The 11,756-nt window shown below is 49.0% G+C and overlaps 1 protein-coding gene across 1 annotated transcript; it reads left to right on the forward strand.

Annotated features, from left to right (window-relative positions):
* Positions 1-1,604: 1,604 nt before the first annotated feature.
* Positions 1,605-11,150, forward strand: PRPH2 (peripherin 2; the record flags this gene model as incomplete). The annotated part of the gene is made up of 3 exons (XM_080615853.1): positions 1,605-2,185; positions 5,110-5,356; positions 10,914-11,150. 3 exons carry the CDS (start codon positions 1,605-1,607, stop codon positions 11,148-11,150), a joined length of 1,065 nt encoding a protein of 354 aa, XP_080471979.1.
* Positions 11,151-11,756: the final 606 nt, after the last annotated feature.

Here is an 11,756-nt window from a genome sequence, read left to right on the forward strand (position 1 = left end):
TCTTAGCACACAAAAAAGCAGCAGCTCGACAGCTTTGTCCTTACCGGAGGGACCTCCCGATTCTCAAATGGGAACTGAGCAGCATCCATGGTAACACACCGCAGCACACTGCCGGCGGGCTGGCTTTCAGTGCCTTAGTGTTTAACCGCTATCACTTTTCACACTTGCCTTCCTCCTGGGCAGGTCCCTTCACTTTCCCCTCGGGGCTGGTGCTCCATGTGCCAGCAGCCACAAGAGGATGTCCCCAGGGTACTGGGCAGCAGCACCAGCCCAGCCTGGCTTGGGCAGAGCCTCCCATTCCCCTCCTGAGGCTGCTCCTTTCTCACCTGCAGTGTGTTCTCACACCCTCACACACCTGCAGGGTGATTGTGCACTGCCTGGGGTTGCCTGAGGTTAACTCTCATTGCACTGAGCCAGCACAGGGCTGTCCCCACCGCTCTGTGCCTCTGCCGGGGAGCAAAGCAAAGCTCCTAAAGCACTGCAAAGAGCAACACCCCAGCGTCCGTGCTCGCCCGGAACGCTGGGTGGCATAAGGAGGAAGGTCACCACCAAAGGAGGGGGTTCCGTCTCCCTTTTCCTGCCCTCTACAGTGTGAAAGCAGACCCCAGGGGTTCCTCCTTTGCACTGCATAGTGACAATGACCGGAGGGTCCCTCCCCAGCCGCTGGGTCGGGTTCCTTCCTGGCTGCAGCTGCCGGGTCCCTTTGGGCAGCGCTGCTTCCCTCCCGGCTCAGGGGTTACACATGCTCACATCAGCTCCCTTTTCATAAAGGGCTCTCTAGGTTCCAGCCCAGGGGCCATTGACTGAGTTTCTCTGAACTTTTCCTTTCTCCTTCCCTCCTATGAAGGCCCTGGAGATGACTGAAGCCATGGGAATAAGTAGAAAATGCCAAGCTTAGGGTTTTTAGGTCACTGTCAACTACACGCTTATCTACTTCCAGAACACATAAGCCACGGGATGGCATCTCAAGTCAATCAACACAGAAAGATAAGGGCTGAAAAGGTGGTTTTGACTGTAGATATGAATAGATCAGCTTCATGAAGGGGAAGTGTATTTCTATATTCAAACACCCTTTGTTTTTTTAATGTCAAGTCCTCTTCCTTTTTCCTCAAAGGATTTTTCTTTTGAGAAGATCTTTTTATGTCTCTGGGTTTTCATATTGTGCCCAGCAGCGTATCATAAGGAAGCACAAATCTACTAAATAGTAAAATGAGGGATTATTTCCACTCATCTGTTGACAGACATCTCTCCAAATTGGATCAAATGATTAAAGGCATTAGAGTGACGTCTTGCAGATCCAGAGCAAATCATCTGAAACCTTGGGACAGTTTCTCCTTTGCTTGGAAGGAACCACCACCAAGAGCTGGAGGTGCCGATTGCCTGGTTTTTCTCACTAATGTGAAATTGTTCATTGGGATCTTTGCGTATTTTACTTGCTTGAATCCCCAACGTGGGGAGCCCAGGATGGAAGGACCATGCAGTGGTTTGCTTCCCGCTGAGCTGGTCAGGGTCTCTTCCAATGCCTGAATGGTTTTTCCTCAATTAGCTTCCGCTGAGAAGAGGGGTCCAGGCTGTGAAACCTTCCAACGTCTCCCATTACAAAGATGGCACTGCTAAAAGTCAAATTCAACCAGAAGAAAAGGGTAAAATTAGCCCAGGGACTATGGCTCATGAACTGGTTTTCGGTGTTTGCTGGGATCCTTGTGTTTAGCATGGGATTGTTCCTCAAAATCGAGCTCCGGAAGCGAAGCGAAGTGATGGACAATTCTGAAAGCCACTTTGTGCCCAATTCTTTGATATTGATGGGTATATTATCCTGCGCCTTCAATGGGTTTGCTGGCAAAATCTGTTACGACTCTCTGGATCCCGCTAAATTTGCCAAGTGGAAGCCTTTGCTGAGACCTTACCTGGCTCTCTGTTTCGTCTTTAACATCCTCATTTTCTTCGTTGCTCTGATTTGCTTTCTCATGCGGGGCTCCCTGGAGAGCACCCTGGCCCAGGGGCTCAAGAACGGCATGAAGTTCTACCGGGACACGGACACCCCGGGAAGATGCTTCATGAAGAAGACCATCGACATGCTCCAAATTGAGTTCAAGTGCTGTGGGAACAATGGCTTCAAAGACTGGTTCGAAATCCAGTGGATCAGCAACAGATACCTGGACTTCAGCTCCAAAGAAGTGAAAGAGTAAGTGACTCAGTGGGGTTTGTGCCTTTGGTAGCGTTGTTGAACAAATACTACGCTAAAGAAATGTACCAATGGGCAGTGACTGGAGGGGTCTTGTGTAAAATGGTGAGATTGCTTCCTCCCCTGCAAATTCATGGAACCATAGAATCAACTAGGTTGGAAAAGACCTTCAAGAGCATTAAGTCCAACCGGATTGCCCCAGGACATAAAACATAAAGCACCAAAATGCAATTCTCGCTCTCAGTGTGATGTAAATGGGCTTAAAAATCATATTTGTTACTGTCTTTTACCTCTTTATAAAGCCATTCCATTGAGCCACACATACGTACTCCCCACATCAACCGGGAAGCGTCAGAACTTCTCTAAGCCTAAAGCAGATTTCAATGCAATTTATTAAGTTTCTAAAAATAGGCTTTCCTGGCTATATTCTGTTGATACGACTTTTAAAACTCCACTGAGATGTTGGCAATCCATCAGTCTCATGGAAACCAATAGAACCAGTAATGCCTTGCCAATAACTCCTGTGTTTTGAATCTTTAAGGTGTAGAGTTTTCTTTTTCTATTCCCTCAATGGATTGCTGTGAAGAGATTGACCATCAACACCCGTTGATGTTCTACCTTTACGCAGCATCCCTTGGAGCCAAATGCGTTTTAAGTTCTCTCCTTTATAAAGCCATGTTCTATGGGTATCCTTGTGCCTATTTTTGTGAAACCTGACATGAAAACTAGCTTCCTCTATGCAAACCAGAACAGATTGTTGAGCAGAAACACCTTAATGGCTCTGATGTCAGTGCCCAAAGAGGCAGTAATCTCCAAATCAGGTTAGGTGCAGTAAGCGCAGGGAAAAAATAAGCATGAGAACAGATGAACTTTTGCAATGAAAAAAGGAGCATTGAGCAGAAATACCCCCAACCTTTTAGCGAATTCAGCACTGGAGGAAGAGGTCTTTATTCAAAGATCTTTGGGACCATCATTCGCTAACGTTCATACCATGTGGTTGCACAAAGGGCCTCATGAGCTGGAAGCAATCTGCGTTTTAAATGTACTGCCTATGTTAAAAGTGGCCGAAGAAATGTTGTGTCTCTCTTGGGATCCCTCTCTGACTGTGTAAATGCTATTTCGCTGTGTGTCTCTCTGCATATTGTTTTCGCTTGGGTGGTCTGGTTGGTTTTGCATCCGGAGTCAGGACTTTAGAGTGAAAACTGTTCCAGACCTAACCTATGGCACTGGGGAGTCATAACAAATACATTTGCTGTTTAATAAGGAAGTATTTGCATTGCAAAGGTATGCCTGTGGGTATAAATAACTGCTTGAAAACACCTTGCCAGCATTATATGGAGATTTGAGGGCTGTAACTTAATCCAGCAGCAGTGGAAGGGCAAAGCACAGAGGGAAAACAAGGTTATAGCGTCCTTAATAACTGATGGCTTGTTTGGGACTGAGACTCACAGCAATTTCTTTGTACTACTGAGGCAGGAAATAGGGCATTAAAAATCCACAAATGGATGTTAAGTCAAGGTTTGAGCTACACAGTGGTGCATGGTCTCTGCTCACATTCCTGGTAGGATACTCGGGCCCCTTTGAAGCCAATAGCAAAGATCTCCTTAATTCCAGGGAAAGTCCATCCCCTGCAATATGATTGTTGTGTTATTTGTAGAGCAAAGACCTGACCCGATCTGTCTGAAAGTGGTGGAGAATTGACACATCCATGCGAATTAGACCCAACTCAGAGTATACTTTAAATCCAGAGATAGAACCTCAGCTGCATTTGGAGTTTAGATATATTTAGGTCATGGCTGTAAAGTGGAATGTTGCTTCACCAGGCCGTTGCCATCACCTCTGTCTCTATGACACAGCTTTAAAATGCCCATAAAGAAAGCTACAAGTGACTCAGATTCTCTTTTCACCTTCCTAGGTCAGTGGGGCTCTCCATTCTGTCATTTTCTAAGCAAAATGGTATTTGTTAGAGTTGCAGTCCTGTTACTATGGTCTATTTTGCAGTGCCAGTGGAACTAATTGCCTTCTAAGTAGCTCTCATCTAAACATCTCCTAAAGCACCAGACTAAATGGTTGTTTATGGAGAACAGCCGCAGTCTCAAGTCAACAATAGTTGGGAAGCTACTCCAAGGACTTTAGAAGCATGTTTCATGTTTTAAATACTGGCTACCTTGCTAATGTAGCCAGTATTTAAGCCAAGAATAAATGCATAGCCCCTTTCTGGAGCTATTATCAGAGAGAAGCTATTAGGTTTGCTGGATCAGTGGTCTAGCTGGATATGGTGGGCCCTAAAGCTGCTGTAGGTCCTTTTCCAAGCTCAGGTCACCTCGAGCAGCTCCCTTCCACTCTATGCTGTGATCACTCTTTTCTGACTGCCCCTCCTGGAAATTCTCTGCCATTTAGAATCATAGAATAGAATCACAGAATAGTTCGGGTTGGAAAGGACCTTAAGATCATCCAGTTCCAACCCCCCTGCCATGGGCAGGGACACCTCACACTAAACCATGCCACCCAAGGCTCTGTCCAACCTGGCCTTGAACACCGCCAAGGATGGAGCATTCACAACCTCCCTGGGCAACCCATTCCAGTGCCTCACCACCCTCTCAGTAAAGAATTTCTTCCTTAGATCCAATCTAAACTTCCCCTGTTTAAGTTTGAACCCTTAAAACATCATTTCCTTAAAGCAACCCGAGAGGGCGCGTTTCCATCACTCAGAGTTCATTACAGACCCAGCGCAGCCTTGACATCAGAAAGGACTTCAGAGAGGAAAATAAACCTGAGACAAACAGTGCTACTTGGACAGGGACTGTGGAGAAACGGCACGGTGGAAAATCCGCATTGCTTTTGCTTTCCTTTCTTGTGCACGTTTGCCCCGGTCTGGCTTTAGATGTGTGTGTGTTCACGCTCCCTTCTGCCCTTGCCCGTAGTCGGATCAAAAGCAACGTGGACGGAAGGTACCTGGTGGATGGTGTCCCTTTCAGCTGCTGCAACCCCAGCTCGCCGAGACCCTGCATCCAGTACCAGGTCACCAACAACTCCGCTCACTACAGCTACGACTACCAAACGGAGGAGCTCAACCTCTGGCGCCGCGGCTGCCGGGAAGCCCTCTTGCACTACTACAGCAGCATGATGAGCTCCATGGGCGCCGTCGTCCTCCTCGTCTGGCTCTTCGAGGTAACCCCACCACCCTGCTTGGCTGCAGCACCAGCTCTGGAGGGGCTCCGGAGCATTTGGGGTTACAGATTAGGTCTCTTTGACGTCATCTGCCGCTGTTGGGGGGCTGAGAGAGCATCCCATAGTGAACAACTGCAGAAGGCCTGAATGGCCAAAGGCACAGCTGGAAAGCATGGGGTGGGTTTGAGGTTACAGACCCCACTTCAGCGAGGGGCCAGAACCTTGAGCATCCTACAGCATAAAGGGAAAGGGACCAGTTTTCTGCCCAGTGCAGGGTGCTAAGCAGCGAGGGCTGGGCTGAGCAGATGCATTCATTTTACATGTGTCACCACGAGTGGCACAGAGCATCAGGACAAGATGGCAGTGATTTGTGGGACAGAAAGTGCAGTTAAGGGGTTTATGTGCTGATGAAAACAAGCCTCAGGGCCATGCGTGGTGCCCAGCTTCAGGGCAGCATTTGGTTGAAGGTCCTTCATGAGCTCCATCGCTGTTTCCAGTCACAAGAAGTGGTTTAGGTGAAGCAGATGGATTAGTTTTATTGTATCTGTAAAGAGGTGCCAGTACTGCCCGGTGCAGGTTCTGTGGGCACCAGAACCCAAATGCGTTCATTCCATGGGAGGAAAACATGTCCTGCCCCTGCGCTGTGTGTTGATAGAAGCACTGAGCTACAACCTGCCAGGAGTAAAGATGCTTTTCAGGAAAGAAACACCCAAATAATCCATGAACTGAAAAGAAAACTTACTTTACATTGTGTGGTTTTAAACATAACTCCTCTGCATGGCAATAGATGCAGAACCTCCTTGCAGTGCCATTATTCCAGTTGGGAAAGAAAGAGGAGCTCGTGTCTTAGCCGAGGTTCAAATGAAAAGGTGTTGAAGAGAGGGGAATTTCAGGTGTGTGTGGAAATCAAAAGGAATGCAAAAACTCAGGGGGAAAATGCACAGAAATGCTAATATTGCAACAAACAGTGAGCAGGAAGCCCTGTAACACAGCTCTGCTGGCTCACGGGACAGTCACGGCCATGATACACTAATGTTAACATTAACATGAACATGAACAATAAACCTGCAGTACTGTATTCCCCATGCTCCACAGTGCACCCAGGAGGTTTCCCAACCTGTGGCACTATGAGAAATGAGATCTTCTTTTGTCTTTATTCATCTCTTTTGAAATAGAAGGTGAGATATTTTCCAGGCCTCCTGGGGCAAAGCTTTAAAGAACTATCCCAGTCCTGGGATTGATGGGCCCTCTGGAATATTGATGTCTGATATTCCCTGCTGATATTCCACCATGAAGGGTCTAGATTTGGGTCTCGAACTCCCTCTGCTTTTTAGCCAACCTTTGAAGGGAGGAACCAAAGCAGGGAGCAGACATTGCTTTAGCCCTCACTTGAAACCTGATGTGCCAAACGGGTGCAGGGCCCTCAGGGAAGGTTTAGTGTTTCTCTATCAGGTGCGAGGAAGAATAAACCTATTTGGAAGCATCAAAACCTCTGTTTGCAAACGGAGCCCAACCACGCAGTCAGCTGTCGTTCCTGGCAATCTGTTATCACCCACACGCTGCCTGTACCAGCAGGAGCTGGAGGCTTCCCATGAGTGACAACCGGTCATGAGGGTGACAAAAAAAGATCACCCCTGCTCTAGCTAAGCCGCCTCAGGCTAAACCCTGGTAAACAGATGGGCTTCGCTGCAGAAGGTCAAGCGGAGCGCGCCTCGATGTCTTCTTGACCTGCCTCAGCCAGCAAAGAGGAGATTGGGGGCTCAAGGGTGCCCTCAATGGAGCTTTTCCCAAGTGAGGGGAGGCAGAGGCTGGTCCCCGAGGTGCTCCAGGTCCTTCACCTCTATAAACACGGGGCTGTCGGTCAATTACAGCTGCTGCAATGGCCAGGACCCTGAGATCCATCCCACATGGGTGCCACAGGGGAGCCCAGCACTGAGCTCCAGGAGGGCGATGGGGCACAAGCAGGAGGTGCATCATGCACTGGAGGGTGAATCTGATGTGTTGATAGGGGTGAACTCCCAATAACCCCCCCCACCAGCCCAGAGGGACCCTCCAGGCCAGAACTGGAGGGGCTGTGCCTGCTGTGGGGCAGGGGGATGCCCCAGCCCAGCCTGCCCATGGAGAAACCTTGTTCTTGCTGCCATCCTAAAGCTGCTGTGAAGTGACGAGAGTTTTCCTGATGGTTTGTCTATTGGCCAGGGAAAAGCATCACCCGGTGAGACTGGGCTGGTTTGGGACCCTCATCCCAAGCCTTCTCTGCGCGTTGTGATTAAGCACAGGGCTACCGGTTGAGGTTGAGAGGGTCTCTGGAGATCATCTTGCCCACAACCTTCTGCTCAAGCAGGGCCACCTCGAGCCGCTTGCCCAGGGCCATATCCGGATGGCTTTTGAGCATCCCCAAGGAGGGAGATTCCAACACTTTTCTAGGCAACCTGTGCCAGTGCTCAGGCACCCTCCTGGTGTTCCCACAGAGCCTCCCGTGTTTCAGTTCATGCCCACGGCCTCTGGTCCTGCCACTGGGCACAAGGCTCCGTCTTGCCTGCATCCTCCCTTCAGGCATTTGTACACATTGGCGAGGTCCCCATGGAGCTTCCCTTCTCCAGGCTGAACGTTCCCAGCTCCCTCAGCCTGATCACACAGGAGATGCACTCCAGCTCCTTCGTCATCCCAGCGGCCCCTTGCTGGAAGCCCCCATTACACCCCACATCTCTCTTGTCCATGGAAACCCAGCACTGGACACTGCTCCAGCACTACCCGTGCTGAGCAGAGGGAAGGCTTACCCCCCTCAACCTGCTGGCAGTGCGTTGTCCATGCAGACCAGGACACCATTCCATTTCCTTGCCTCAGGGGTACATTTGCTGGCCCGTGTTCAACTTGGTGTCCATCAGGACCTCAAGGCCCTTTACTACCAAGCTGCCTCCAGCCTGGCACCCCCAGCATGGGGTTGTTCATTCAGGACTTCAGCAGCAGTGATGGTCCAAGGCTCTGTGCTATCATATAAGAGACAGACTGAGTTACTAATAGGTGTCTCCAGCCTCCTGGACTCTTCTCATCCAGAAGAGAACGAGGCCCTGGTCAGTGGAGGTGATGAGACTCCAGACATTTTGCACTGCTTTTAGGGAATCTCATCCCAGGGACCCAAAAGCACCTTCCTTTCATAAAGCACAACCATACTCAGTGCCTTAGAGCCAGCCAGGGAGCCTGGCAGTGCGGCTGATTTTGCTGTCAAACAGTGGGACTTAGTGAGTCGGTCACCAGCAATGCTCCTGCTGACCTGCAATGAGGCGGCACAAGTGGAGAGCAATGTGGAGGTCAAATGTTGAGTCCAAGCCTATAAATATTTGCTTGCAACTGCCATTGATATGGAAGATATTAGACCCATCGCAGAGAGCAGCAAAACTGGGATGCAGATGGAAAGGAAGATGTCAAAGGCTTTAAATCCCAAGACTGGAGTGATGAGATTTGTCACTTCCTGTGACTTTCATAGAACAGGGTTTGAGCTGATTTAAGTCATCATAAGACCCACAGCAAAATGAGACTATTTGCAGACTCAGGGCCAAGAGAAACTTCTTTGAGGACCAAGGTGGTGTGAATCGTGCATTCCTATGTTAAACGGGATGAAAATTTGCCTTTGCCTATGGGAGTACTTGATGAAGCTTGTGTCTTTGACCAATGCTTTTCCCTTTCTGGTCCTGAGTAAAGGCAAAGAAACACGAACATCCCAAAATCTGAGAGTAAGCAATGGTAGCTTCAGTCTCCCAAGAGTCTGGAGGCACTGGTCATACGCAAGCAGGAGGACCAGGGCCGACAGGATAATGAATGGTCCATGGAAGTGCATCCGTGAGGAGGCCCATGAATCCAAAAGCCACATAGGAATTTTGCCAGTGGCCCACTACGTGGCTGAGCGCCAGCCTCAGATCAGTGCTGTGATCCTGAATGGCAGCTTCCAAGCTCCCTCCAGCTCTAGGGCAAAAACTCAACAAAGAGCAGGTCCTTGCAGGTCCAGGGCAGCTCTCTGCAGGCCTCGGCTGTGTAAGCAACACGCAGGGATGGCAACCTCTATTAGAGTTTAACAGCACCAGAGGGAATCACTTCCTTGGGAATTCGGATAGGATAAGAGAGGCGTGGTACTTCCCTTACTAAACAAGTCACCCCATGAGGTCATTAACAACAAGTGCTCTCAATCATAGAATGAGGCCGTTTGAGGCCGTTTCCTCTTGTTCCATCCCTTGTTCCTTGGGAGCAGACTCAGACGAATCTCAGCTTTACCCATCACCTGAAGGACTAAACCAGCCTCACTGCTGCCCCATCCTCACCACCTCATCGAGCTGCCTCTTCTGGGCACTGCCTTTTCCTTATTGCTGTTTCACAGATCAATGCCTTTTCTTCCCAAGTACAACAACAGTGGGAGCCAGATTATTCTGAATGGTGTTAGAAGGCAGGAGCCTGGCTAAGAACATTCCTTCTCTCTGGAGGCAGGTTTGGGGTGTTGCACCAGCTTCAAACAGTAGGAATAGTCTCAGTTAGGGCTGCTGGGACTGATCAATCCTGCATCAGAAGTGGAGATTCATTTGAGATGGAGCCAGTGAGAGCTCAGGTCACTGCTGCCTCAGTTTCCTTATTTGCACATCCCTATCTAAAACCAAATTGCTCAGGTCCTGATGCTGCTCTCTTCTGCACATGTGCTGATTCATTAATATCTCCCTGATCACATTAATATACTTGCCAGATGTATTGAGGTCAAGGTAAAAATACGGAGAGTTAAAAGCAAGCAGATGGTGTCAGGCGCTCCAGGAGGCTGCTGCACATATGAACAGCTCACGTATGAGCACATATGAAGAGCTTTCATGTGAACATATGAACAGTCACATATGAACAGACACATATGAACAGACACATATGAACAGTCACATATGAACAGACACATATGAACAGACACATATGAACAGACACATATGAACAGACACATATGAACAGTCACATATGAACAGACACATATGAACAGACACGTATGAACAGTCACGTATGAACAGTCACGTATGAACAGACACGTATGAACAGTCACATATGAACAGACACATATGAACAGTCACATATGAACAGTCACGTATGAACAGTCACATATGAGACACCTGTACAGGAGCAGAGGGCTCATTGACACCTCCCAGGAGGTGCTGGCCCTGGCATGGGGTACATGGGACGCCCCTGTGCCATGGCCACCCAAAGCCACGCAGCAGCCAGCACCCCGTTCCTTCCTAAGTTGGAGCATCCACTCATTGCTTACCAAGTGCCACCCTCTCCATGGTGCCCACTGATTGCAGACCCCCACCCTCCCCTTTCCCCCTGCCAGCTCCTCCTCACCCCTCCTGGCCACCTCAAAGGGGAAGCTGCTTGGGATCTGCTCTCACAAGGAGCATCCCCGCAGCCCTTGAGCTGTACCGGGTGCCTTTGGCATTCTGTTCACCCACCAGCCAGGGCTGTTGATAGCAGAGGACAGTGAAGATGCAGACCGAGGTACGAAGGCTTGCCTGACGCTCTCTGTTTTCCCATGGCTCAGATGTCCGTGATGGCTGGCTTGCGCCTCCTGCACACCTCTCTGGAAAGCATCCCAAACCCTGAAGACCCTGAATGCGAAAGCGAAGGGTGGATCCTGGAGAACAGCCTGAAGGACACTCTGAAATCCGCGCTGGAGAGCTTGAAAAAGCTTGGTAAGTTCAACCAGGTGGAAGCAGAAGGAGAAGGGGCCGAAGGCGAGGAAGGTGGGAAGACACCGGCCATCACAACGGTCAGTTGAGCTCCTCTCCGAGGTGGACTTGTTATCAGAGGATAAACAAACTGAGAATTGTGCATACCTACATTACAAGCTACGCATCAACCATCAGAATACACAGTTCTACACATGCTTTTTGTACATGGGAGTATACACCATAGTGCACCTCGGGATAACACATTTATCCCCCGTGTGAATACACCATCTTCATATCTAACTGGGGGAATGACCCCACTAGGACTTGCAAGATTCACGTGTTCCTCATCAGGGACAGCTAGTTTAAAACCCCCACAGTGACCCATCCCATCTGATTCTGAAATCACAAGTGGAACTGGAAAAGTTCGTCTTTTCTTTGCTCAAGCTGGTGTATCAGTGTATTTTATGTGCTTCAGTTTAGAAAGCAGACAGATTGGGTGTCTGGGGAGTACCGTGTTAGAAGTCAAAGGAAAGAGGGTTTCCAGAGCTGTATATAACTTAGGATACAGGTATTTTGTCAAACCTCTCATCTCATGTAATTTTTGTTAATGTGCTAAGCCATGGTATTTTTTCCTGCTGTGTTCTTAAGATGTACATAGAACAAAATGCAAACTTCCGCTGAGATTTCATGTCCTAAGCAAAAACTGTAACTTA

Source organism: Psittacula echo (genome assembly GCF_963264785.1).
Source record: "Psittacula echo genome assembly, chromosome: 4".
Classification (NCBI taxonomy): domain Eukaryota; kingdom Metazoa; phylum Chordata; class Aves; order Psittaciformes; family Psittacidae; genus Psittacula; species Psittacula echo.